We start from the raw sequence: 27,996 nt of genomic DNA on the forward strand, positions 1-27,996 counted from the left end.
ATACACATCTGATTTCCACGTCCTTCTGAATCTTTTTCCTCTGCTGAAATTGCCCACAAGTACCTCTGTCATGAGGGGTGATGTAATAGCAAGAGATTCACTTTGTTATATTGTGCGAAGCTTCCATGTTTTGGAAAAAAACCCTTTTTGTGAAAACCTTCTGTCAAACCCTGTCATTCAAGGTCAGGCTGGATGGGACTCTGAACAACTTGGTGTAGTGGAAGGTATCCCTGCCCATGGCTGGGGGATTAGAACGAGATGATCTTTAAGGTCCCTTTCAACCGAAACCATTCTGTGGTTCTATATAAACTTTTGGCCTGTTTTGTCTTTCCACTCCTGTCTTTCTCCAAGCTGTAGTAGCAATACGGTTTCCTGAAGAGAGAATTTTTTTGTCCAGGAGCCTAATTCATGGCAGTCATGCTGCATTTAGGGAGAATACACTTTCTGGGGAACTGAGCAGCACTCAGTGATTTCATCACTTCAGCAGGCACTTTGTTGGGCTAGTTAGGGAGGTAGGATATTTCCTTCCAGCACACTTTTTATTTGCCATTTATGCCAGTATGGCAGTTAGTGGCAGGCTGCATTTCCACCTGACAGAACCTCACACTTAACTTCCTATACCAGGTAACCCAGAGCTCTTGCTAGTTTTTAAATTAAACCTCATACCCCCTCTGATATCCATATTTTGCAGGTGAGACAAAGGGTTTGATGTAATACCTAACCCAACTTAAGCAGATGGTGCTGTAAGAAGGGCCCTTTCTGTCTTCCACAGCCCTTTTGCAGTATCAGAGTCTTCAGCTGACTTAAACTGGTTTTTAAGTCTCACTCACGGATATCAGCTACACAAGTAGTGGTTTTCCCACCACCAGTTGTTAGTTACTAGTGCAAATTTGCTAAGGAAAAATCGGGGGAGCTCATGTCACCCCACAGTGCTGTCTTTCAAATAGTGGTGATGTGACAGGGAGTCACACCCTGGCTCACAGGCAATTGTAGTTTTATTCGCAGCTGAAGAGTTCTGTGGAGTTTTTCATGTATTATCTTACTAAATTACTCTGTACTGAAACAACCTAGTTGGTCAAATGCATCTGTATCTTTGAACATGTCGATTTTGTGCATAAGTCTGGCATTTGTATGGGGAGCTGGGGTGACACCGTAATTCTGAGTGTCCAGCAGTGATTTGGCATATGTGTGAAGTCTGGGCAGCTTGTTCTTCTGGCTCTTGTTACCACTCTGTTACTCAAGCCCTCTGTGATAGATCTGTTACTATGTTTAGATGATGCTGAAATGCAAATAACAAAAATAAACACAAGCTTGTTTGAAAGTGTTTGAGAGCAGTGTTTAACTGTCATGTTTAGTTCAATCCTACAAGGTAACTATGAACCAAAACTATTTAGAGGAGAAGGCTTTCACTGGCTTCATGGACCATAATGATTCCTCCTGCAAAGTCACTTGCCTGTTGAGCTTGGCACTGTGCACCCAAAAACGTTGTATCATGGATGAGAACTGAGAGCAGTGGTAGAGGCATTCCAGACGTAAAAGCTTCTGAACTGCTGCATAGTATTTCTGTGAACATTTAAGGCTGTTTCTGCATAATCAGTACACAATACATAACCAGTAGATAATCAGTTGTAAATATTATTACATATTTCATGACAACACTGTTGATCCTTGTACGTCATACTTGCTAGCAGTAGGGCTTGATTGAGTCACTCCTCTTCCTCGCGGGGTCAAAGACTTACTTTCTGCCTTAAACAGCTGTAACTATATAAACGGATTTGTCAGTCTCTATATAGAGAAGAACAAATGTCCAGTTCATATAGACCGCGGTTTTTGAATGGGTTGTAAGTAAGCATATATGTCAGCTATTCAGTCCTGACAAAAGGATGGTTTGAAGAGGCTTTAGGGACTCCTTTTAGAGTAGGAGTTATCCAGTTCATGATTCTTGCTGTGGACATTCACCTGCTATTTCTTTTCCCTAGCCTTGTATTCTCTGAGTTCTGTGCAGGCAGACACAAAACAAAACCTGGCCCATCTGGTTACTCACTCAGTCCATCTACACTAATAAGATTAGCTTTGGGGAGCAAGTGTGAACGAGTGCATATGAAAGTGCTGGTGAAAGTAGTTTACCAGTGGGTGTATTTTCACCTGGAGTGCACAAAATGAAAAGCTCACTCCACTAACCTCACAAGGTAGAGCTCGCAGGGTTTCTGCTTGGGATTATAAAAATGAGAGCAGTTGGTACAGTAGTTTGTCCATCCCTTCTTTTCCCTTGCCTCTTCCCATTCCAGTGCTGATTTTACCAGCATTTAAAGTAAAAAGACAATGAAGCAAAAAATATGTAATCAACATGCCTAAATATCCAAAAACTCTCACCATCTTCCTGTGTGAATAAACTTGGAAGAAACTACAGATAGGTTATTGTGTATGCTCATTCCTTGTTGCACCATCCTGTGCCAAGTCCGTCATCCTCTGTCTTGTAGTTGGCTTTTCATCCCCCTGAGACCTGAAGAAACGGATGAGAAAGAGCAATGGTTAAGGGACACAGCCCAGCTCTGTCTAGGCCCTCTCCATAACCCCCGAGTAAATCTGCTTAAGTATCACAGTGCTCCGGGACACGTGCAGTGTGCCTTGGACTCAACAGCTCCCACCTAGTAAATCTGTCACTGCATTAAGTGTTGTCCGTGCAGAAGGGACAAGGGCAATCTGATGCAATGCAGCAAGAGGCCTAAAGGTAGGGTCTCCATTTTTCCTCAGACCATCCCTATGAGCTTTCTAAAGGAAAAGGTATTTATTTTAAATCCAAACACCAGCTAGTGAATGCAGAAAGTGATGCCACAATTTTCCTGATCTCTCCAGGAGCTGTAGCTCATGCAGCAGCACACAAACTGCTTGTTTGCTGCAGTGTCAGCCCTGAGCAGTGAGAAGAGGGTCTTCCACACCAACTCACCCCTGCTAATCCTTCCTCGAGACCTGGTTTAATCTTTGATGTACCACCAGGCCACCTACAGAAGAAGTAGTTTCTCTTTAAGTAGTGGTGTGGTGGGACTGTCAGTGACTGAATTTGCAGACTCCATCTGCACATTGGGTTGCAGTGTACATATGAGAAATCACACAGGGTCGGTTTGTTACAAAATGTTTAGTGCATATTTTTATGTGTAGTGGTCCATGAAAATAAGCAGAAGCTTCTACTGCTGCTCTGAATTTCTCAGTGAAATTGAGACACAAAAAAAAAGCCCAAAACCTGGGCTATCATTAGAAACGCTACAGTTCCCTTAGATGCAATGTTTCTGAATGCAGTTTTATATTTTACCAGTCCCAGCATCCCATTAAATAGTCTTCTGAAATGCAGTTCTGTTTTTTTTTCCCATTGTACAGAGACAGCTGCCATGAGTGAGTTGGTAGAAAATGTTTACAGCCAAATAATAAGAGGGACAACCATTTGACACAGCTTAATGGAATGTTTATCAGGTTCTCAAGTTAACTGCTTTCCTAGGTGGAGGAGAGGGAGATTAAAACAAATACTTTCAGTCTCTAGTTTCTATGGAAAAATTACATGTACTCCATTTTCAGAGAACTCTAATTACAACAAATGGCAACAGATATTTTCCTTATTTCTCTAATATGAAATTAAAGGGGGAAAATTAATGTACATCCATAAGGTGGCACAGTTAAGTGAAAGCAGAGGAAACATGACGTGTATCCTTTGAGGATAATTCACGTGGTAATTCATGTCACCCTGTAGAACCACACAGCTTGGTTCTGTGGTCATGTACGCTGACAGCATGTGCACAACCGAAGTCAGCTGAGCAGTGACAGAATGCTGGTTGTGCTGACCCTGTAGTCTGAGCTCCCATTAAATGTTCAATTTAATCTAATACTCCTGTATCATGAAATATATATATATCATAGGACAAACTGGTTTATTGATGGGGAACTTTTTCTCTGTGTTCCCTGACCTGCAGTGACTTTGACCTACTTTGACAGTGCACTTGTGCTTTTTCTGGGGTACTCTGTTTAGATGTTTGACCATACAGCCTTAAATTAGCAACTTGACATTGAAATGCTGATTTACACCTGCAGTCAAATGGATAACACATGTTAAAGACTGATTGTCAGCAGCTTTAATACGTTATCGCTTCATTCTGTGGCATTGTCACTTGCCTTTATGGGATTTAAGGAAAACATTGTGTGGCATTGTTGGTATGGCTATGGACACAGCTGTGGGGGGCTGACACTGTGTATGGACTTTGTCATTTATCTAAAAGCTGACATCACTTTCAAAAAAACACTGTGAAAGGTTGGATGTTTTAGTATTGCTGTATATTTTAAGATAGCATTGGAAATAAAGAAGCTTTTTTGATTGCATAAAAAAACAGTTAACACTGAATAACTTGCTCTTCTGACCTTTTCACCTTAAGAAAGATTAATGGTTGTTTAGATAAGAACTTCCCCCCCCAACCCAATCAGGGGTCTGAATGCTTCAGGGATTCAAATAGACAAAGAAAGTCATTTCACCTCTAGGTCACCAGCACAGACCTAGGGTGTCTCACTAGTGACCATTAGATGATTGCTCAGTTGTTTATGTGCAAGAGTTGGTGGTCATAATCCATTTTCCAATGGACAGGTTCCTGCCTCATGAAAGCTGTCACTACATGCTTATCCAAGCAGCAGCAAATGGGAATTAACATGAAGAGAGCCTGAACTGCATTTGCCTTACACTGCTGAAACCTCAGAGCCTCTGTAACGCTTGTTTCAGTGGATCAGAGCCTCCCCAGGAAGGGTCAAAGCCATGTCAGTGCTGTGCTGTGAGCGGTGGCACTTCGGTGTTCCCTTCTGGAGGGCTGCAGCCTCTGCTCCCACCTCTGGAGCGTGTGGGTCCCGTTCAGACACACTCACAGTGGCACCATTTGCATTTCAGGCAGTTAGGACATCCTAGAATAACACATCCCACAGCCTTCATGTAGCCATCTCCCGACGTTAGTTCTTGGTGTGGTCAAGCTGGTGTGCTTCATACCTACTGTACTTGTATTTTAAATAGAAGTCCTAGAATTAGGACTCCTCCATTGGCAAAACTGAGGAGAGAGCTATTGGGCAGATTTTGATAGTAAAGTAACCGTTTGTGACTTCTCATGTCAGAAATTATAACGTCACCAACTGTAAAGCACGGTTTGGGGACCTACCCAACAGAGCCAAGCTAAAATCACCAAAGCACCAAACAAAGGCAGCACAGGGTCGGCTGATGGGCGTTTAAAGTCTAAGTATGTCCTTCACCAGAGACATCTGCATGCACACAGCAAGCAAGGCACTGGGAAAAACTGACATGAGTGCAAACATCTGCATACAATTGTTCACGGCTGAGACATTGAGCGTGAATATATAACATGGTTACACGCTAGAGAGAGAGAAAGTTGAAATGCTAGGATCCAGGAGTCTACTACTTTTGGCTGACCAAGTTGAGAGGATATATGAACATCAGACTTCAGGGTGACATCTAAGATCAGAATATGCATTTTAAAAAACATCATAAAAACCTGAAGGATGAGGAATCTACACCTATATAGTTATTAAGGAGAATGTGCCATGTCCATTGCAAAGCCCAAAAATCTCTTTCCTGTTCCCTTTTGGTATTCTGTCACCCAGGGTTACCTCTGTACAGTACTTTCCTCATACTGGACAGAGCAGCAGAACAGATTACAAGTAGAACTGAATTAATAAAGGCAAATGCTTAAGTGTAAAGGCTAATGGGAGAGAGGAAAAAGACAAGTAAAGATCATCAGTTCTGCGAAAATCAGAGATCTCAGAGGCTGCTGTGTGACTTGTACTGACCTCCATGTAGCTTATGAGATTGAAAATCCTCTCCTATGTATTTGCAGCATTAATTCCTCTTGTTATCTGAGGTGATCTACTTTAATCAGATTCCTACAAACAAGTCGAGTACTTACAACAGAAGATCTTTGACACCCCTTCTTGGCAGCATCAGTAGAGAGGACAAAGACCAAACCAGGAGGGAGATCAGATAAACCATCTCATCTCTGGAAAAACTTTTAGGATAATTGGCATCAGAGGAAGTCCCCTCCCTCCAGATTCATACCTGCATCCTCTGTGGTCATGTGATGTAATGGTTGCACAAAAGCTACCTCAAAATTCTCACATTTCAAAGACTGGTGCTCCCATGCTGTTTTAAAACCTCCTCTGTTGCAGTGCCATCTCCTGTGCTACCTGGCTGCTTCACACAGGCCCGTAGCTTAAGTCTGGATCAAACAGGGATTCACAAATTTGATCCTCCTTATATGCCTTTAGTGCAGCTTCTAATTCCTATTTTCTAAGTTTCTGAAATGGGGGTTTCTGAGTGCCAGTAATGATGGTCCTTGTTCTAGTGCTCATTTTCACACAGAACTTGAGCCAGAGGAGGCAATGCCATTTGATACCTTCCAAAGACTTTCATCCCCACAAAGCCCATGTGTTGCACGTGGCAAAAGGAGCTTGATGGCTGTGTGAGGACATACTAGAGACATGTAAGGTGACAGTTCAAGTTGCCTTATTATTTAGACTTATCCATTGGAGAAATCCTAAGTATTCTGTGCCTGGTTAGCCAAGCAGTGGATTTTACTGCATATGGCGTGAGACACAGTATGCAGTTAGAGCAAGAGGGCTACCACTGCATAAATCCAGGAACCACAGGACAAGCTTTTATTAACATGCTTGTTTGCCCAAAAATGGTTATGTTCATAGCAGGAGCCAATAGTCAAAATAATCTTAAAATATTTAAAGAAAAGAAAACAGGAGGGAAAAAATCTTACAAAAATCACTATACTTTATCAGCAAATAAAGACATCACTGATCAATTAGCCTGAAAAATTAATAAATCAAGGACAAATGTAATAAAGTTTAGCATTTTAATCAGCTATTGTTGTCACAGCCCAGTTTGGACATATCGCTCCTTTGTTGACATTTTTAATGCTTTCTGTGAATTTCCAGTACATGACCAGTATATGAAAGCTTGTTAAGCCTCCACGTGCTCAGCCTGGCTTTAGCTTTAATACTGGCTTAGTGCAATCCCTTCTGCTGGCACAAGCTCTGCGGGACTTGAACCTTGCAGTCCTGGGCATTGTGTTTCTTGATAATCATCATATGAACTTACTCAAGTGTGTTTTACAAGCTTAGGGCAAATTTGTGAATGCCCAATTATCTATATTTAACTTTTTTAAGAGAAGCCAACCAGACTTGTGGGTTTTTTCTTTTGTCAGGATCCTGCAATATCTTCCTGTAACTAGTGGGGTGATGCTTTCAGTCTGGCTTCCATGTCTGGCTGGTATTTTCTTTCCCAACTAGCAGAGAAGTCTGTGCATTAGTCCTTCCAAACTAAAGAGCTCTTGCATCTCTCTCACCTGGTCCCCTGTAGTGAATTTAAAATTCAAAATATTTCTTAAATGCCTCAATCTTATTCCCATTCAGGAAAAATCTGTTACAGCAACTTCTAGCCAATGTAAAATTCAAATGTTGCTTTTGACAATTCTTCACTTATTCACAGATCTTTCAACCATGCAGTTCTACTTCAATTTTGAACTAGATTTTCAGTCTCCTACAAGTGGGAGGTGAAATTATCGATAGTGTATCTGTCTCTCTATTCCTTTCATTTAGAGAAAAATAACGGATTATGTATGAGAAGCTCACTTTCTATTTTGCTTTTTTTTGTTGTTCGTTTTCCTTTTCACTCATTTGCAGTTGCAATTCTCTGGCCCTAAAATGAAATGAAGCAGTTTTCCTTCCACAAAAAGTGGTGCTGGCACTGCATTACACGGAAGTGTTTTAGAGTAGATGCCTGCAGCATGCATGTGCAGTTTTATCCCATCTTATTTTTAAATGGTTATCTGTGCATCACTGGTTCACAATCCCATTCCAAAAATATCTGAGGTTTATCCTTATCATATTCCCCAGCTAACAGTAAGAAATAGGCTCAAGGGGCTCAGTACAGATTAGATTTGCCTCTTATACAACGAGGTACAAGATCCAGGTAGAAGCCAGAGACCTACCTTGGGAAGAGCTCTGTCTAGGGAATCCCTTGGCAATATTCCTTACCTATACAGAGAGTACCAAGATGCTTCCCACTAAGTTCACGGGAAGAATGCTGTGTTGAAAAGGGATTAATTTGTTCACAGAGGCCAGGATAAATAAGGTCTAGAGGTTCTGACACTTATCTTAAATCACTCAAAATTCTAATTACAGTTTTTGTAACCATATTTGACTTTTTTATTCGATTACTTTTAAGTTTATCAGCTCTGACATACTTGGTAAACAGGACAAGCATCTACACTTGTTTCTTCCAAATGTATCTGAACAGATTCAGCCCTTGGGAAAAGCACCCTTGCCAACTCCCCAGAGGGACATTTCACCAGTTTATGGGATTTTCTGCCATGTTTACCAGGGTCACTGAACCTCCTGCTGTTTTCAACAGCTGTTTTCCTCTCAGCCTCAGCAAATATCTCTTCTTCTCCACCTTTATTTCCTTCCTACCCACATTCCCAAGAATCAAATACCTTCCCTGTCCCGGACTTGCAGATAAGGTTAGATGGGTGTTTTGGCAGACACCTTATGTCTGTTCTTGTGTCCTGAGTTCTTCTCCTCCTCCTCCTCCTCCTCTTCCTCAGTTGTCCCTCTTCACCTTTGGTCACCCTGTTCTTGCACCAGCAAACATTTTGATCCTTTGCTCTCAACACTGAGAGTTCAGCTATTTGGTAAACTGCTATATCACAGCTAGGAATCTGGATTCCACGTTTGCTTGGGAGTCTTCAGCCAAAGATATACCCTGGTGCCAAAACTTCTTTGGGTCTTCTCATGGCTGCAGGGGCACCATGTGAAGTAAGTTAATAGCTTATTAATTGTCTTTAGCAATGAGGAAAAAAATTGAGCCTGGTCTCTAGATGTTTTATGCAGTTTGGGGAACAAAACAATGATTCACGGAGTCAAAAATTGTTTGGTTTCCTGCTCCCACCACAGACTGGACTCTTGTTAGGTCAGTAGGGAGCCAAAGGGAGACACCATATGAAATTGTCTGATGTGGCTCTGCGAACAGTTCCTAGGTTGGACATTGTGGAGTTATTTCCCTCAAGTCTAAGATTACTGCCTGCTGTTGTTCAGCAGGTAGCATGCAGTCGAGCTTTGTAGTGCAAAGCTTCCTTGTAAGGTGTTATTACACCCATTTTATAGCTAAACCAGGACATTTGCCCGAAATATTTCACAGACAGGTGGAAAAAACATAGCCCAATATGTGCAGTCGTTTTCTTGAAGCCACATTAAGATTTCCTGCAAAACTCTGGGCATTCATAGTGCTCGACTATGCTGTAAGATCTGGACAAAATAAGGCAGCAAACTCCCTTTCATGACCAGAGGAAAATTCATTCCCAAATGAGGATCCCTGATGAGAGATGCTATATTTGCCCTCCTAAAGCCTATTTTTCAGCTTGGAAGTGGAGGTGAGAGCCTTTTTATCAGCTCCTTGTACAGAGTGACTCATCCCCAGAGCATCCTGTGCCTGCAAAGATGTGTTCAAAGCCTACTTGCCCTGTAACACAGTGAATGCCAACTAGTAACAACCTCTTGAGTCTCACTTCAGTGTCCACATTCCCACCACCCCTTGACAGCATGAAGCACCCAATACTTGTTCTAAAGTTAAACCTCACCTACTATTTGAAAATATCTCTAGGTCATTCCTAGAACTAGGAAACCAATGACTTGGATCCAAAAGTACCCCTCTTCTCATAAGACTATGAATATCTTGAAGGTGAAATAAAGGGTGGGTTAGATTTGTTATAGCCTTTTTTTTTTTTATCGACTATTCAGTGTTGGTCTTCATTATTTTTTTTTATTCTTTTGAAAGCTTTAAAGCCTCCTGCATAACCGCGTCTGCCCCATTCACTGCTGAATGGACGGTGCGCTGATCTTTTTCTCGGTGGGTAATGGATTTGGTTTGATTGCTTGACACAGGAACAATAGGGGGGTAAACAATTGCCTTCGCACCCGTGCAGCTCCCCATCTGTTGAGTGTGTGTGCCTTCAGAGGCAGCCGGGCAGGGACAGATGAACGTGCCAGCCGAGCCTGATGTTAATGACATCAGTCATACAAGCAGAACATGTGGCGCAATAAATCAAAAACTAATTGAACTTTTGGTTGATTATATTGCCGTCCCACCGCCCACTTCAAGCACAGCACGGTTTCCTGAGACAATGCCCCCAGCACCACAATGGCTTTGCTACCGCTGGACAGCAGGAGCCTGCCCTGGGAGGTGACAAGAGATAACAGCTTCTCTTCACTCACTGCTTTCCTGAAACAGCGACACCTTCCACTCAACCAAAATGCTTCAAGGCTCAGGATGCGTATTTGACCAGTATTTATTATTTCGAATAAGAAATGTTCATCAATATGACAATGACAGCCCATGTTCACTGGCACTTTCCGTCTGGGACTGTTGGTGGCAGACCTCTATTATAGGAGAAGACAGCTCTTGTTTTTGTGTTAATTAGACACACACGTGGTAGTAATGGAGGCTATTCATTAGACTGATATAATTTAATATCATTATTCACACTTGAAAGTGTTCCTACTACATCAGTTGCTAGAGCCTGCAAGCCAAAATTTTCTGTCTTAAGTGTCCGTGGCAGCAGTAAGTCACCAGAAGTTGAGGGGGCTGATATTCAGAGGTGGAAAAGAACAATTTCTGATAGGAGCATTAAGGAATGAAAAGCTTTGGCAAGAAGACCCTTTATTGAAGTGCATAAATATGGGATTAGGCCCCAGAACTATCAAGTCATGTAGGAACCCATCTATGACTGAGCCACCTGCTCTCCCTCTGCAACCACAGAAGTGTAGGGGGCATAGAGACCTATGCACATCTGCCTGATGTGCCCTTTCTTAGTCATCTGCATTTTAAATTTTCCTTTGAAATGCCCAGGATTCTGGTACCTTTTCATGAAATTAAAAGGTAAAGCACAAAATACTTTTCTTAATGCCCCTAGAATCAACTCCTCTTTATATGGAAGAAGCAAATTTTTATGATAAATGTGTTAAAGTACACAATTAACCCAATTTTTTTTAAAAAGTCCTTGTAGTACTTCTGTAAACATTTGTTTGCCTATAGATTAGACTTTAATTATTAGCTATTTATTGCAGAGGATTCTCCACACTGGTAAAAGGAGACATTAAATAAAATGCTTCTATCTGAGTAGAGGCTTAAGTAACAGCTAAATTAAATCTTTGTGTTAATATTATTCATAGAAAGCCAGATGGGAGCAGAAAATGTTGCAATGAAGAATATGGAATGAGATGAGATCACAGCATCAGTCTGTCCTTTGTAGATCTGGACAATGATCACAGAGCCAGATTGGATTAGTGAAACCTATTTACCAGAAGTTCAGAGCGGTTGCATGAAGCTGAAAGGCAGTCAGTAGGGAGACGTGGAAAATGCACCAGATTTACAGCTGCAGCGACGAGAATTTAGAAGTTTTCACCACTGTGATTTCATCCAAATGTGAGTACATCAAAATGTAACAACCACTACGGTGTTGTCTTTTGGAGGGATGGGATGTTTAGCAATGGGGAAATCTTTGAAATGAGCAGCTCCTCTGCTCTGCCGTGCCCTGCTCTGCCTGCAGCCCAGCACTCGCCGCCGCTTTCACGAGCTAATCCGTGCAGGTGCTTCGACATTGTGGCTGTGTAAAATCTTTGCACTGATAAAATTGGGAGATCTGAAATCGGTGTTGCTATACCTATGAGGTAACTGCTAAAGTGACAGCTTGCAACTGTGTGGCTATTCTGCGTAATAGAAAAGAGAATGAAGTTCTGTGAGCAGTTAGCAGCTCAGATGAAGTGGGTGAACTGCATGAATGTTGAATTTAAGTCTGCTGGCTCAATAAGTGGACCATTTCCAAAGCCATGCCCTGGAAATGAATGCATGATTAACATTAATTGCTTCTAATGAAGAGTAAGAACCGGACAAAGCCCAGCCTGCATTTGATTGAACAAATTAGTTTAAATTCAATGGCTGCATATTTCAGCAACAAGAAAGCAGGGAAAAGCAGGGAAAACAAATTCTGGGACCAGATCAGATCTTTACTTGCAAGCTGCGAGCATGAGTTCTCAGCTGCTTAATTTTGCAATATAAGTGGAAATGACAAAGTGAAACATCACTGTAATTGTATTTGTTGCCTGAAAGCTGGGCTGTACATACAAACATTCTTTTGCAGGCAAATCCAGATACATGGTCTGCAGGGATTAATTCTTCCCTTCCTTCTCTCCCACTCTCTGCATAGATTCGTGTTTGCAGGGACAGCCCCGCAGCCCCACTGTTTGCACTGCTGCCATTGTGTTCCCCCACAAGTGGGTCACTTCTGGCTACCTCTGTGATTCACTCTTCTTTCAATGGCTATTCAAGTAACTGCATGTTTGCTGGTGCTGTGACTTCCCTTTCATGCCTTGCCTTTCTTCAGCCCCTGTAAGCCTTTTGCCACTTGTTCTGGTGGACAACAGGCAGTAAGTTCGACTGTGGATCCTATGTACTCTGAAAATATGCAAATTTATTACTGTTAGGCACATTTATGTGTTCTTCCTTGTGCACCAGCCTGGGTAGCTATAACAGGACAAAAGCACTTGCTTCTGGTAGAAATCTCTGTGAACTGTGCTCCTCACACTGTCTGGTAAAATACATAAAATACCAGAGAGACAAGAAGATAATTAATTACTTGCATCACTAAACTTTTTTGCACTTGAGTGTTTCATTTGTGAGCAATTAGTTTAGTCCTCACACAATGAAATTCCAGAATTAAAGGTGATTGAAGCAGCTTCAAAAACAACTTACAAGATATTGCCAGGGAAGAAAACAAAATCAAGCCATCTTTATTATGTTTGTCTAGCTTTCATCCCACACTCCTGTGGTTTAAAATATAAAATGTGTTCTGCAGGAGAAGACAGTAAGGATCCCTGAGGATATCATGCCATGCAAAACAGACTGTAATTGAACTGACAGCTTAGCACACTCTCAAGCTCTAAACAGGCAGATAACTTACTTGTGATGAGTTCAGTGTGGAAGTGCCCTGTGCTGCAGTGAACCACTCTCAGGGACCCTGGGCAAGACTGTTCACCTCCCATATTCCTGTCATGTTTCACTATCAGCAGAGAACAGGCAAAAACTTTTTCTCCAGTGTGGTCCTAATGCTCAGTACTTATACCCTCACTGAGGCACAGAGGGGTGGCTGTTAGACATACTCAAACTGTCTAGGAGGAGTGACTTTGGTCTCACTGCCAGCTCTGCTTGTACTGGAGCCCTGGAAAGCCCAGTTACTCCTGCCATCTGAGGAGAGCCGTTTGGCTGCAGTAACCAGCAGCCTTCAATGACCTCCAGCTGCTTACACAGCTTCAAAACTTTGCAAACAGTAATACACAGCAGCGATAAGCATTGTAACTCCTGGAGTTAAATGTGTGCCAATGTAAAGGAAAGCTCACCTGGGGAGCAGGAGTCACCCACCATCCCGTTACAAACCTTCCTGGCTCTTCAAAGCCTTTGGATTATACGTGGAGCCTGAATAGGAAACCCTCATTCACATGCCTTGCCCCAAGGCTCAGCCTTTAGAACTGGAGTTAATTCTCTACATTTGGCAGGTTTTTGCAGGCCTGTTTCTGTCACTGGCTGCTAAATCCTGTAGCTCCTGTAGCCTGAAAACAGGGGAGGGTAATACATGGTGAGAGGGAAAGCTGGAAGTATCACAGAGCCTTTCAGGCCAGTTTCAATTCTAACTCAAACAACAAGTGTTTAAATAATCTTCACTTTGTCCAATAAAACCCTCATCCAAAACCACTCACTTCAGTCCAGCCAAAAACTTAGCTTATGGACCTGGCATTTTGTATATCTATTGCCTAGTGGTTCTGTGATTTTGGTGTTTCCATGGGCCTAAGAAATAAAAAAAAGAAACAGACTTTAAGCAAAATTCCCCAAGTTAGAGAACCGAATGGGTCATTTTGAGGATTGAAAAAGAAAATATTAGGTTTAGTGCAAATGTTATGCTTTGGACATCATGCAATAAAAGTGAAATGATGTCCTGAGGGAGTTTGAGCTTATTGATAAAATCCCTAACTAGATAAAATTATAGAACTCTCCAAGATAACGTTTAGACTAGTCATTTCCTTCTGAAATATTGGCAGGTGGGAGGTCAGATCAAAACTGAGGAAAGAGAAGGGTTCCTCCAGGAAGCCTATGGAAGAGTTGCAGAAACTTGGCTGTTGCCCTGAGCCCATGGATGTCTGTATTGTGTAGCTAGAGCATGACCTCTGAGACAACATTAAAAAGGAGTTTTTTGGGAGTTATTTCAGCTGGAATCTTCCTTAAAGGCATGTGTCCACCTCCACTACAGGCTGACCACGTTCCTGTTCTTCTTTTTGCAGCATGTAGTCCTGCCCGAAGACGAGCCAAAACTACGCAGCACATCCTAACAAAGAACGTAAGAAAAGTCTCCTTTTCTATCCCTCTTTTTTTTTTTTTTTTTTTTTTAGTTCTGGTTGACTACACTTATCCTAAAACATACTGTGGATAAATGGGAAGCAGATGTTTCAGGGCAAAGAAGTGCATCGGTGTCTGATGTAGGGAGTGGGGTGGGAAACAGAAAGGAGAGTTTCTGTAAAGCTGCAGTTTATGTACAGAAGTGTTTTGAAACAAACAATAAAATAAATGTGGTCTTGCTGTGCAGTCAAAAGGAACATAGAAGCTTATCAACATGGACCATCTGAGGGAATCACAGACTTAATTCTTATCCATAAAGCCTTAATAATAGTGCCAGGGGGACAGGCAAGAATCAAAAGTAAACAAATCATAGCAATACATATACGTGTTAATCAAGGAGCCAGTATCCCAGGGAATTTGGGAGAAAAACACCAAGCAATGGACTGTAATCTCAACCCAAAGGGATGACTGATAGAGCCATCCACTGGAGGATGCTTGTCCCTTGGCCCCAGTAATGTTTGCCTGCCCTTGGCTCACCTGCAGTGCACCAGCACAGAGGGCACACATGGAGCTTTACCCACTCCCTGTAGCTGAGGTACCCCCCAAATTAAAATAACTGAACATTTTTCATTCTCTGAGAAAATGTTTTCTAAGTTCCAGTGCTTTGGCACATGGTGTGAGGTTTCTTGCCTTCAGAGGCAGTTTTTCCTCCTTAAATCCACTTGACCCATTCACAATTCCTTTCACAATCCTTTTAACTGATTTGCAGGAATGACAGTCTCTTTCTCTTCTGTATATCCAAGCACTTTTTACAGGGTTTGAGACTCTTCTGCCACAGCATTTCTTCTCACCACAGACCTGTCTCCTCTCTAGCACTTTGTTGAAATATTTTGCTCCTTGGCCTTTCTTTTTTCCATGCTCTATCCTACTACACAGCCCCATCGTCAATTGTAGAGAGCCTCTTCTTTGCATTCCTGATTCCCTGATCTCCCTACAGAACTGTAGGTCCTCCTGCTTACCGCCCTCACTCCCGTTCCATCTTTTGGTTATTAAAGCACATCACAGGATCCCAGAATGTCACAGGAGGCCTGAAGTGGTTCCCAGGCTGAGTCAATAACATGCCTGTCAATTTTGGGTAGACACGATATATATGTGTATTTTTACAAATGGTAAAAAGTCTTATTTTTGTCCTGTAACTCAGGCTCAGGTTTCAAAATGACTCTTCAAATGTGGATGAAAGTCAGAGTGCTGGAGTGTTACTCAAACTAAGCCATTTTGAGATACCCCATTTTTATTTCCTTATGCCTTTTATTTCCATTATGCCTTTGATATCTTCTGTTTTCCATGCAATATAAAAACAGACAAAAAGTCCAAACTAAAAGTAAACTATTCTCACTTGATGAAACGTATGCACAGATAACTTATCTTTTTTTTTTTTACAAATTTTTTCATGAAACTATTTAGCTGAAAACTTTCAGCTAAGCTTTCATTGAAATCAAGGGCAACTGTATGTCTGCGATGATGTTCCAAATCCCGGCAGATAGTTGTTGTTGTTTCTACTAAATGGAAGTATCTAATATTTAATTTGGATTGGATCAGCTGCTGTGGCAGCACTATACTCATAAAGGCCTAAGAAAATGAGATAAGAAAGTCCCTGTTTTGTTGCTGTATTTTAAGAGGATTGGTTTTCTCCTTTGGGGCTTTCCTGACCCCGATTAAGGATGTCCTTTGATTGGCTCTTAGTCATGATGCAGGCAGCATCATATTAGCAGTGGAGCACCAAGCCCGAGGAATGGTCTGCAGCTCCAGCAAAGAAAACAAGGATGGCTCTCAAACCAAAGGAACTGGCGCAGTCAACTCTTAGGTTTGTGCATTCCCCTTCATCAGTGGGATGCAGCTGCTTACAGCTCATACACAAGCATTCAAATAAATTGCATGTACTGGAATAGACGTGCCTGTGAGGAAGTTGTGATTGCCAATTTCTAGACCCACAGAAAAGTAGCAGAATGATTATTTATTTTTCACTTTTACATCTGCACCTGTAGTCAGTGCTGTAGAAATGCCTCAGCTAACATGAAATCTCCTGCTCTGGCAATTGCAGTGGATGCACAACTTTAATCCTCAGCAAGACAAAAATAGCAACCAATGTGGACATCTGCCAGACCTTTTTTTTTCACAGCAGAAATACTCAAGTAGTGTAACAGTAAGTGATTTAACATTCAAATGACTTTACTTTTGGGGGCGTAACTTCCATCACATTCAAGAACCCATCCGAAATGCACAAACATGACTGTGGAAGGGTGAACGAAGGGGGGAAACACCTTCTCATTTTTAGCTGAGTGTTTAAAGAACATCTTTATTTGCAGTTCCTGTTGCCCTATTAAGAGGTATTTCCAATGATAGTAGATCCTTCACTTCTCTTCCCTTGCTATTCTAGCCCCAAAATCCCTTGGGTAGAACTGTCTGGACAGTACCTGGCTACTTTGCATGAAAGTGGTAAATCCCTCTGTGGATGCTAGAGCTACCACATTAAAAATTAGCTCAATATTAGACCATCAAAAAGAGCTTTAACTCTACAAATCCAGCATTTGCTCCACTAACAAGCACTTGGTTGTTCAGCCTCTAACCTTCAAAGTTTTATCCAAAGCCATATATTTAATTGTCACCTTTTCTGGATGGTTGTTGGTTTGGTGGTGGGATTTTGGGTCCAGCATCGGGGTGGCTGGAACAGCATCTGTGCTGCTCTTCAACCCTCCTGTGTCTTTCATGCCCCTTCCCCCTTAGCACAGCTAATTCCAGCAATGGGTAAGCCAGGCCTCCATGCTGTCATGTGCACGGCAAAGTCCATTAAAAGACACTTTGCTGAGCTCTGAATTCAGAGGCAATGTCCTGCAAACAGACTGAGCCAGTCAAGGGACTTACAGGTTCTAAAAACAGTAGGTTTTTAGAGAGCAACTTGCTAGTTCTGCACAGTCTGGCTGACTCTGCCATTCACACAGATTTAAATCTCCTGGTTTGTCTAGAAAAGAAAAGTGACTCCCAGCTGATCCTTCTGCCTTACCCTAGGTACCCTAGAGAAATGTCAGCTCCACTTTAGATCAAAACCGTGCTGCAGCAGGTTTAGTTTCCTGACCTAGATAAGTCTTAACATATTACAGCAATGAGTGAGGTAGCCAAAGTCACAGTGAAATCTTGAATTAAGAGATAAGGAACTTCCAAAGTGTGCTACAGCCAAACACTGCAAAGACATTAGCTATAGACGTTGAACTGTTGTCTCCAGCTGTAATGGAAAATGGTACTGTAACTTATTTATACAGATTCTGCTGCTTGGAGGCATTTTGGCATTACTGATATCACAGGTAACGAGGAATCTTGCAAACAATAACCATGTGCCTAAATAATTCCTGCTATTAATCAAGTTAAAAATCCTGCTTCCTTTCCCCAAACCATATTTCATTCTTTGCAACACGTAGGCAGAATGTTACGTTTCAAGTCCATGATGGTTTACACTGATCAAATAAGCCACTTTCAGGATTAGAATTAGGTGCAGGCAGCATCCTACTTACCAAAAATGCTCTTTCCATGACAATGCAAAATAAGTGACCTCGGGTGTCTCAGTAGCATAGGGTTGATGATATTTTCTGTCACACACCAATAAAGTCTGAGTTTGACCAAGAGCACTGGGCATATTTCCAGAGACGGTGGGAAGAGCTAAACTTTGTGGAATTCCTTGAAAGCTTGATTCACATGAGGCAGGTTCCAAGGGCTGTCTTGAGAGACCCCTGCCAGCCACAGCCTCATCATATTTGTACTGAAGACAGGTGTCTCCACTGATGTCATTGTAGTGAAGGGGATGATGCCTCTGATAAGCAGCTTGCAAGGTTCAGGTGGTCAGGGTATGTGTGGACGCAGGAGCCTGCAGCCTGTGAGGAGCTGCTGCAGAGGGATGGGGAGGTGCTGGAACTGGTCCAGGGGCAGCTGGGAGAGAGCCAATGCCAACAGCTTCAGCAGCAACAGGAGGCCTCTCACAACCAGTATCACTCTTGTTTCTGAGTTATCGGACTAATGCTGAGGCTCGACTCTATTCAGCAGCACCAGATTCATGGTCAGTAGAGCTGGGAACCAGCCACAGCTGACCTTAGTGTGTGCTTATCTTCAGACACCAATAGTCCCTTTGACTTTAACTTACCACTGGGCATGTCCTTTTGTAGCTTACAAGTGGGGACTGTGTTCGACTGTATGTCAAAGTCCACAGAATTAGGAGAAAACCCCTCTTAGACCTTAGATTAGGCTTTGGTTGCCTTACTAGCCTTTTCCAGCAGTATTTCTGCCTACCATTGGGCAGTTTCTGCTCCTCTTCCTGCTGGTCAGTAGGATTTAGACAATATAGCCTCCTCCAGACTCCTGAGGATACATGGAGACAAAGGAGTTAAAAGTGGTCAAGTTGGGGTTTTTCTTCTTTCCTGTTTTGCAAAGCATTGGTTTGTATACATTTTTATGTCTCTGTAAAAAATCACATGCTCAGAATATTGCAGATTAATGGCAAACTGAATTAAAACTTAATTAGAGGAAATGGACAATTTGGCATGAGGGGCCATGCTTAAATCCAGTCTTGCTTTTATCATGAGTGTAAGTAAGTAAGTAAGTCCAAAAGACAGGGGAGACCATGAGGAAATAGCAGTTGTAATTCTCATTGTGTAAGTTTGATCGATTGCCCAAGATGTGACACCATAAAAAATTAAATTTGAGCTGTCTAATAGCCATATCCTACTCAGTGAAGCTTGAAAAAGACCATATTTCAATCTCCTGAGGAGAATACAGAAAGGTGTAAATAAGTATCTGGGTCCCAGAGAGACTGCACAGGATTTTCCCATATTTTTATATGTCTCATGCACAGAGGCTAGAGCCAAACAAAACAAATCCCACAAATCCCAGAGCCCCCACCTGACAAAATCCACTTTGGATGACAGTAAAGCAGTGGGAAGAGCAAACTGCCTTTCGGCTCCCCCATGACCTCCACAGACCACCTAATGCCCAAAGCCAAGTGTAACGGGATGGTTTTGTCTCCTCCCTGCAGGTGGTGGCCATCTCCGACCGCCGGCCCCACCAGGGTGACCTGCTGCAGGTGCTGTACAGCGAGGACGAGGCGCGGGGCCTGGGCGGGCAGAGGGGGCCCCGCCCCGCCAAGGGCACGGCCCAGCACGGTAAGTCCACAGAAGGGGCTTTTTTCCTCCACAGCTTTAGGACATTTTTAGATATTGCAGCCTTCCAGTTTGCAGCGGAGCGGGTGCTTTATTATGTACCTGGAGGATAATTCTGTGCTTAAAATATCTAGTGGAATTAATGAGATAATGACTGTGGCATTGCTCAATTTATTTGGAGTCATAAACTCACTTTATTCAGTCATAAACACTCCTTGACAATATTTTAGAATGATAAATTGTGAATTACTGCATTTGCCTGAGTCATCTTATTATATAAGATCCCTGTTCAGTTGCTTAGAACTTGCCAGAACATAATAATTTGAGATGAAATTTCAGATTCTGGATGTCAGCCACAGACCTGAATTTTTTTCAACTAAAACTTCTTCAGCATATTTGTGAGAACTCGTGAAGGAAAAATAGAGCTTGCCAATACAAAACCAAGGAGATGAGTAAACATAAACAGAGTGGTCATTCAGCTCCTTCAACACTGGTGTGTTATGTTTGGAGGATCAAAGCTGGAGCAGGGCTGTGCAGTTTGGCAAGGGATGGCCTTTTAATCAAAACCATGTGTTTTGCTCTCCTTTGGAAAACCACCCAGTTGCAGTCAAGTCATAAGCCTTTAAAAAAATCCCATATGGCATGTATTTGGTAGACAAAATGGGCATTTGGCTGTTAAAACATGCAAAATTATTAAAGCAGGTGCATGAAGGTGCATATTCCTCACATCACCGGTCTGCAGCTGCATTGCACATAAGCCATCCCATCAAGGAACATAGACCAGACAGGAGCGGGGCCTGGGAAACTGGGAAGGAAGAAACTGAGTTTGGGACCATAGGGAAAGATCTCAAACCAGGACCAGAGCCAAGATGTGTCTGAACAAAGAACTGGAGCCTCAGGGCTGGAGCAGGGAGAGGAGGAGGAGTGGCTGGGACTGGCTGCAGGGTAAAGGGTGGCAGAGAGCCAGAGAGGGAGAAAGGAGGGCCTTCTGGTCTCTGCTGTTAGGGGAAATGAGTAAAGGATGACAGAGAGGTGCAAAAAAGCGAAAAGCTGTAGAAATCCAAAAAGAAGAACAGAAAAGGGGGAAACAGGTCTCATAGGAGGGGAAAGGGAAGTGAGCGGGCAGAACTTAGAAACTAGTTTAAATTAGAACAAAAAACATAAAAGAGCACTGATGAGGCCATCAGCATGTTTATTGCTAGCATCAGGAATCCCACACAAATAACAAAGGATAAGGACAGTCCATTTCAGTGTATGGGAAGGCAATTCTGGAAGTGGAATTCACAATACACCCAGCCACTTCTGTTCTGTGGGGAGCACCTACAAACCTGAAGCCATGAGGCCTTACTTTTTTTCAGATATTTTGCTAAAAGTTTGCCAGAACATTTTCTGTATCTAGTAAGAAGAGGGACAGGTTGAAGAGAAGAATCAGACAATATAAGAGCAAATAAAACCAAATAAAAAAAAAATATGGACATTAGCTGAAGTACTGATGCCTGGAGCTACTTGCTGAATACTGTTAGTACCTAATATGCAAGATGAGAGGAGGTAATTTCATTAACTTTGACGTGAGGGATACAGTAAGGTACCTAATGGAATTACTAGAGGGGGTGGAGCAGGAAGCAAGAAGCTGGTTAAGACATTTGTCATGCTCAAATATTGCCCCCAGAAGGAAAAGACAGTTCTGATTGCTAAGTCATGCTGGAGACAGCACTATAAGAAGCACCTTGACTATTTCCAAATTTGCTTTCATTATTTGTATTCCATTGGTCACAGCAGTAGAAATGGTCCACATTCCCCCAGCCAAGTGGGAGGATTTGACTCCATGAAAAAAATCTGGCATCCCTCACTCATTTATTTCCTTGGCACAGCTAGCAGGAATGTCAGTGAGCATTTATCCTGGGTAAGTTACTGGCCGAGCACTCACTTGAAACTGAAGGGTAACCTCCAGAGTTGAGGACAGCAGAGAGGTGTCACTCAGCCGCGAGCTGACAGAAATATTAAATCCCTCTCTGTGACGAGGTGGACATAACACACATCTCTGCCCAGGTTAAAATAACTCCCTAGAGCAATGCAGAAATGAGAGAATTATCTCCTAGGTAGGACAGACCTGCAATGGGGGCTCCAGGATGCACAAAAACTGGGTTGCCCAACCTCTGCTGGGGAGCAGGAGATGGGAGCACTCTTTGCATGTAGAGACATGTGAGTGTTCCCGGAGGGGAATGCCTCCCACTTAGCTTGGTCTGCTAAGGACAGTTCACCATCTCATTTGAAAAGTCTAGGAGCAAGCAGTTGAGAGACTTCCCAGAATGACTTAAGTAATTCCACAATCACTTATTTTGACATCACAGATGGTCATAGTAAAGAAAACTCTGTGCTTTTGCTATAATCAAAGCTAGTGGAATTATAATCTGTATCTGGGCTCTGTCCATATCTGAGTTTATACTGCATGAAAAGAGGCTTTTCATACAAGATATGCCAAAGGGATAATTACAGATAATGCCATGTCTCTTATGCTTTGCAGTGGGAATTAATGAACGAGAGTCATCCAAGTCCTATAGTCACCTGTTGGATGGAAAGTCTTTGGTAAGTAAATACAGCAAGACCAACTACCATTGTCTGATGCATCTTAAACTGTTGTACCTTTCAGTTTGTCCCACAGTAACAGCATGACAGTCTGTTGCAGTACATGTGGATTTCACAGTCTTTGTTAAACCTTTGAGACATAATTTTGCCATAGGATCCTTAGCTGGGAGCAGAGACTGGCTCAGGACAACTACCCCTCAGGGGACCAGGAAGGGTGTTGGGACAGAAGGAGACAGGCTCCTGTTCTGAATGCTCAGCAACCTGCAAGAGCTGGGAGGAATTAGCCTCTTGTTTCTCAGGGAATTTCACAAATCGGGAAAAAACTAATTTCTACAGTGCAACAGGCATCAAATAATTTGCATTCTCCAGAATGCCAACTTGACATGATAATCACGTGAGTCAGAAACGTCAAAAAAGAGTTGATGAGAAAATCTTCATACTAAACCCTTAAATTTGTATTTTAATGGACAGAAAAAATGTTTTGGTTAAGAATTACTCATGTTTACTAAAACATTCTCCCTCCTTTCTTTGTCTTACAAAAAAACCCAATTTTCAAATCCCTACATTTAAAAAATATAGGTTTTTCAAAGAGAAAAAAAATCTTCTGAGAAGTTTCTGGTCAACACTGGACCATACTATCAAAACTTTAGGTTTCAAAGGCTCTTTTGGATGGCTGCAACATACTTGCTAGCTGAAAGCTGGGCTACACTTGGGAAAAACAACAGTACAATATTGAAGGATGGTCAAAATTAGTGGTATTCAGTGTAATGAAACTAATTGAACTTACCGATAATTACCATGGTTAAATTGCAAAAGATGCCTGCAAAAGTGATTTCAAATCTCCAAGTCTTGGGATGCTTGAAAAGCACACTTAAACATATCCAGTCTCAGAATAATCCCAGAAGAAATAGCCCTAGACAGCTTAAAGGTCAGTTATGGTAGTGACAATAACATGAAGAAATTTTTCGGTATTGCCAGTAAAATCAATACATGCTTATTGCCTGAAATTATGAGATCACAGCACAGTTTTTGACTTTTTTTTTTTATTTCTGGGCAACTAACATTTTAATTTACTGTCTTGGAGGATATGCTAGGCTCACTGACCCATTTATGGGATAAAGTGACTCAGTTCTGGCAGGCAATTTATGTTCAAATAAGACCAGGAGGGAGTCGACAATCGGGCACTTGTGGGGCTGTGGCAGAACTGGAATATAACCAGGGCTCCCCACGCCACAGAGAAGCACCCAACAAAACAGGGAAACATTTCACAATGCTCAAGGGATGATGATGGCTGAGACATCTGCTTCCCAGGTAGCCACAGAGGTTGCCTGTGAGGAGCTGCAAGAGGCAGGCTGCTCAGTCTGCACAAAGCCTCACTGCCTCAGGAAGCTAAATGTAATAACTCGGGACTAAAAAGTTCTGCAAGCCTCCCTCTTTCAATGGGAGGTGTAACTCTTGCTCATACAAGTCATGTGCTGACCTCACTGAGAACATTCACGAGAGCAATTGGTATTTGTGTGGTTGAGAGTTGGGCAGTCAAATCCCTAACCTGCTTTCTCTTGTTGAGAGATTTACAGTATTTATTGATTTTGTTAAAACAGCCTCTTTCCTCAGATGAACCTGTGCCCCTATGCATCAGTGGCATTTCCTAATGATGTGCTTTTTCCTCTCACAGATTCCTCCATCTCCAGTTGCCCATATCACAGTGAAAACTGTGACTGTCACAGGCTCTCCCACACGTGACTGCACTTCTACAGAGGAGTAAGTTCATTCCCATCCCTCCAGCCAAGCCATGCCTCTTGCTTCCCAAAGGCAGGGAGAGATTGGTAAAGGATATGCTGACTATATCATTAGCCACAGCCACTTATACAGCTGCCTCAGTACCCATTACAACTCTTTTATCACTGGAAAAAAAGTCATCTTAATTCAAAATATAAATATTTTCAAGTATTTTTTCCCTCTAAGAAGTCTACCATATTTGCCCTGAGGTAGCTTAGAAAAGATGATTAACTAAAAAAACCCACAAATTAACTAAAAAATTAACTAAAAAAAAGCACAAACCTTTAATGTCTTTAAGCATAATTAAGGAACAGCTTGACCACAGTACAAATGCACTCATCAGCAGGCAGTTAACTCAGACATGGATCTATGTGATATTTGAGGTGCTACCATTGCCACCCGAGGGACAGTAAGAAGCTGATTGTTACAGTGCCATCGCACTCTGTACAGAGACACGTAAATCCCCCTCAGCTAGTGGAGTTCACCCCTCCCAGGTGCTGCCACATGGTCCCTGGGACTTTGGTGGAAGGGCCCAGCTCTCTCCTTGGACAACTTACCAGCTTCTTGTTGGGTGACAAGTGCTAGACAGGATGCACTTAGTAGTGGTCCCACTTGTAGCCCATCCCCTTGTGTGAGTGTCTACTCTGATAGCAAGGGAACAGGGGCACCAAGTGGAAGGGTGGCAGCTGCAGCATCCAAGCCCACTGTCCTGCACAGCTCCTGCTCATTCCAGACTTGCCAGTCCCAGGGACAGGCCAGCGCGGACATATCTGGTTGAAACAACGAGACAGCTTTTGGTTTTAAATGACTGGTCTCCATAAGCAGGGAAGAAGGGCCATGGAGATGCACTCTGTACACATCTGTGCTTTATTTGCCAGCCACAGGCACCGCTGGAGAAAGACAACAGAGTATGACCTGGCCCTGCCACCAGGAGCAGAAGCTTCCCTGCCACTGACAGGAGGCAACCTGTGCGGGACACCCAGCCTCCTAAGGAAGATGTGGATGAAGCACAAGAAGAAGTCAGAGTACCTGGGGGCAACAAACAGTGCCTTTGAGGCGGACTGATGAGGCTCAGCATCACTTGGAAAGGCAGAAGGTCCTTTAGCCAAGGTGCTTTACAGAACAGACAAAACACAGCTCATCCAGGAAAACAATATCCTTTTTATTACTTCATACCATTGCCTCAAAACAGTGGGAGAAAGGCTAACTAAGATAAAAGTGGTGAACATGATGCAACTCACTGGCCTTTCTTTGTTGCATTATACTAAAATCCCAAGTATCCCACTAGATTTACATCTTGATTCAAAGATGCTGAAACTACTGCTGACCCATTCACCATTTTCTATGTCCTGTCTGAATCAGCTCAGACTTACAACAAGAAAAGCCTACCAAGAGGTTTGTGTATTCCTGCAAGGCAATAGATCAGTAACAGAGTGCCATTAAATCCCAGGGATCTACTTGTTGTGTACTGCTGCTTGCTGTCTTTCCCCTCTCGTATCATGAGAAAAAAAACACATCTTACGATATGCTTGGTTGAATGACACATCCTAAACCTTTTTCTTACTTCAGTTTCAGTGTTTCAAGACTGGAGTAGAAGATGCAAAAAATTTAAAACAATGGGCCAGAACTGAGAAAATCTGCAAACATATGTACCAAATTTGTGATTGATGTTTCAAAGTGTTCTGCCAGATTAAGCTATGAGCAACTGAATAACCTCAAGGGATACTTTCGGCCATAGAACCTGCTTACATGTGAAGTAGTAGTCAGCAACTTAACCTCTACCCATGTGGTAGAGGATATTTCATTAAGTGCTCAAAATACTAGAAGGAAAGAAAACATATAAATGGTGCAACTAGGTAACTAAACATGAGATATTTGCATGTAGGAGACCTGTGCTTATGAATAGATAGATTTAATGGAATTTGCTTAATTTTTTTTCTCAATTTAGAAATAGCTGGTCAGGGCCTCTTGGGTTTTTGTCTCAAAAAAAGAAACAAACAGTTTTACAAAAAGGTTTTCACCACAGTTATAGATAATATTACACTAGTCATGAGCAGTACTTGCCTCCTATGAGTGCTCCCCTGGTTCTTATAAAAGACATTGGTTTCCCTGAATACAGAACTTTATTTTTCAAGCTGGAGGAAGGATATATCCTGTTGCTCATAATAATGATGATCTCTAATCTAACAGCCAGTGCACCAAAGCATAAATTAAAAATACAAGTCTTACTCTGTGACAGAAGCAGAAGGAAGAAGCTCCCATCTGAAACTTGCTTGCCAGCAGCCAGTGCAGTAAAATGCACTGAGATGCCACCAAAAGCAGTGCCATGGTACATACTGAGGTGAGGAGGCTCAGACAACTGTCCCTGGTCAGGGGCCACCAGCTCAGAAGTACCAGGGTACCACCTGGCCAGAAGAGAAAGGAGACAGGCCCCCTGGCTTTGGGTTGAGCAGGGTAGAGCAGCACACAGGAAAGGTTTGCAGCTTGACAGCCTGAGCAACTGAAATCCTTGGAACGGGAAAGCAAGTGGAACAGTAGCTTCACAGAGAAAATGTGCCCAGTGGCTCCAGGGAAGCCAGTAGGGGACACCTATGTGGGGCTAGACATGATGGAGGAGGCAGTAGAGTGGGGTGGAAGCATTATTTAAAAAGATAACTGTGGCTTTTCATACAGCCAGAGCCCACTCCGGAGTCTGCCAAAGAGAGAGAGAGGCACTAGACCTTCATGAAATATCTCTGTCAGCCCTCACATTCAGTTGTCTGTCACTGCTTCAGTCACAGGCTCCTCTTTCAGAAGTGCTCAACTACTCAGAGTACAACCTTGCAACTAGAAATCACACAGACTTTCAGTCCTCCTTACCAAAGGTAAAAGTCCTTTTCTGGCCCAGCAGCCTGACACAGGGATGATCTGCTCTCCTGCTTTTATTTCTTGCTCCTGTGAGCAAGGAGAACACAGTTCCTTGTTAACCACGTGCTGGATGTGGCAATGGTGACCCAGCATTAACCACATGCCACCTACCACAGCATGTGAGAGCAATGCCAGTGTCCACTGAAGGCTGCACACCTGAGCAGTTCCAGAGCAGTTTTCTCACAGGGGTCCACCCCACCTTTAAATTGGAGCCTGATACATTGGCCCTGTGTAATAGTCTGGGCACCGTGACCCTGCCAACACCAGGTCCTCTATGACTGAACCAAGCTGGAGCCATGGACAGGAGTTTCTTGAAAACACCTTTTACAAATATCACCAACCACACTACAGCCCCCTCCCTAGCCCATAGAAATCCTGCCAGAAACCTTGGCCTTGTAGGGACATGCTATTTTTATGCACATAGGGGAATTTAGTAAGTTCAGGGGGACTGCTCCCTTGCACAGAGATGCAGACTCAAGGAGTAAGGAGAACAGTAATCACTTGTTCCCTTTCTTTGTCTCATTTCCTAAACAAAGCAAAAATAAGGACAGTGGAGAGACACTGGGAAAAGTCCATTTGCTGCAATTGGTAATTAGGAGAGTGGCATTGGTAATTAGGAGAGTGAGCATTTGTGGTACCTGCCCTTATAGCTAACATGACCCATAGAGCACCCAAACAAACTCCAGGGAAGCAAGAGTTTTGTCTGTTGAGAAAGTTGTATTGTAGTATTTAATTTGTTAATTAATAGCTTTAAGCAGTATGAGGATGGAGGCAGAGATGATTGATATTTCTTTTTAATAATTGCTGTATCTTGAAATGTGTATTTATGTTTTTCTTATTTATTTAATTTATAATTTGGATCTACAAGAGGAGGAGATATTTACAAGAAGCATATTTAATTTCTTGTATTTCAGGTACTGCTGTGGAGATTTTTTGTATTGCAGTAGATATTTATTTTATTGATTTAAAAATATGTTCTATTCTGAAAAAAAAAGTAAATAAACAAGTAGCATGTGGTAACCTATGGGTCTCAGTGAC

General features: G+C 42.5%; 2 protein-coding genes across 4 annotated transcripts in view; both read left to right on the plus strand.

The window, feature by feature from the left end:
- ADHFE1 (alcohol dehydrogenase, iron containing 1) overlaps positions 1-1,324 on the plus strand; it is a 20,061-nt gene extending 18,737 nt beyond the window's left edge. For both annotated transcript variants that reach the window (XM_017812509.1, XM_017812510.1), the window contains one exon: positions 1-1,324. This exon is cut by the window's left edge. The gene's annotated coding sequence lies outside the window, so the exon portion shown is untranslated.
- Positions 1,325-9,847: 8,523 nt separating this feature from the next.
- On the plus strand, positions 9,848-27,959 carry CUNH8orf46 (chromosome unknown C8orf46 homolog). 2 transcript variants are annotated; one of them, XM_017812512.1, is made up of 7 exons: positions 9,848-9,949; positions 11,352-11,524; positions 14,431-14,486; positions 19,563-19,689; positions 22,211-22,272; positions 23,948-24,033; positions 24,930-27,959. In XM_017812512.1, exons 2-7 carry the CDS (start codon positions 11,458-11,460, stop codon positions 25,114-25,116), a joined length of 585 nt encoding a protein of 194 aa, XP_017668001.1. In that variant the 5' UTR covers positions 9,848-9,949; positions 11,352-11,457; the 3' UTR covers positions 25,117-27,959. The 2 variants fall into 2 exon arrangements, with proteins under 2 accessions (XP_017668001.1, XP_017668000.1); XM_017812511.1 differs by having other exon boundaries at positions 9,882-9,949; positions 11,272-11,524.
- Positions 27,960-27,996: the final 37 nt, after the last annotated feature.

Source organism: Lepidothrix coronata, unplaced genomic scaffold (assembly GCF_001604755.1).
Source record: "Lepidothrix coronata isolate B3197 unplaced genomic scaffold, Lepidothrix_coronata-1.0 Scaffold36, whole genome shotgun sequence".
In the NCBI taxonomy this organism is placed as follows: Eukaryota; Metazoa; Chordata; class Aves; order Passeriformes; family Pipridae; genus Lepidothrix; species Lepidothrix coronata.

Bases quoted from the DNA above. Each gene is read 5' to 3' on its own strand.
- CUNH8orf46 (XM_017812512.1), top strand. From the start codon at position 11,458: ATGCACCAGATTTACAGCTGCAGCGACGAGAATTTAGAAGTTTTCACC. The intron at 11,525-14,430 runs GTGAGTACATCA...TTCTTTTTGCAG, and splicing joins CACTGTGATTTCATCCAAAT to CATGTAGTCCTGCCCGAAGA. The intron at 24,034-24,929 runs GTAAGTTCATTC...TTTATTTGCCAG, and splicing joins GACTGCACTTCTACAGAGGA to CCACAGGCACCGCTGGAGAA.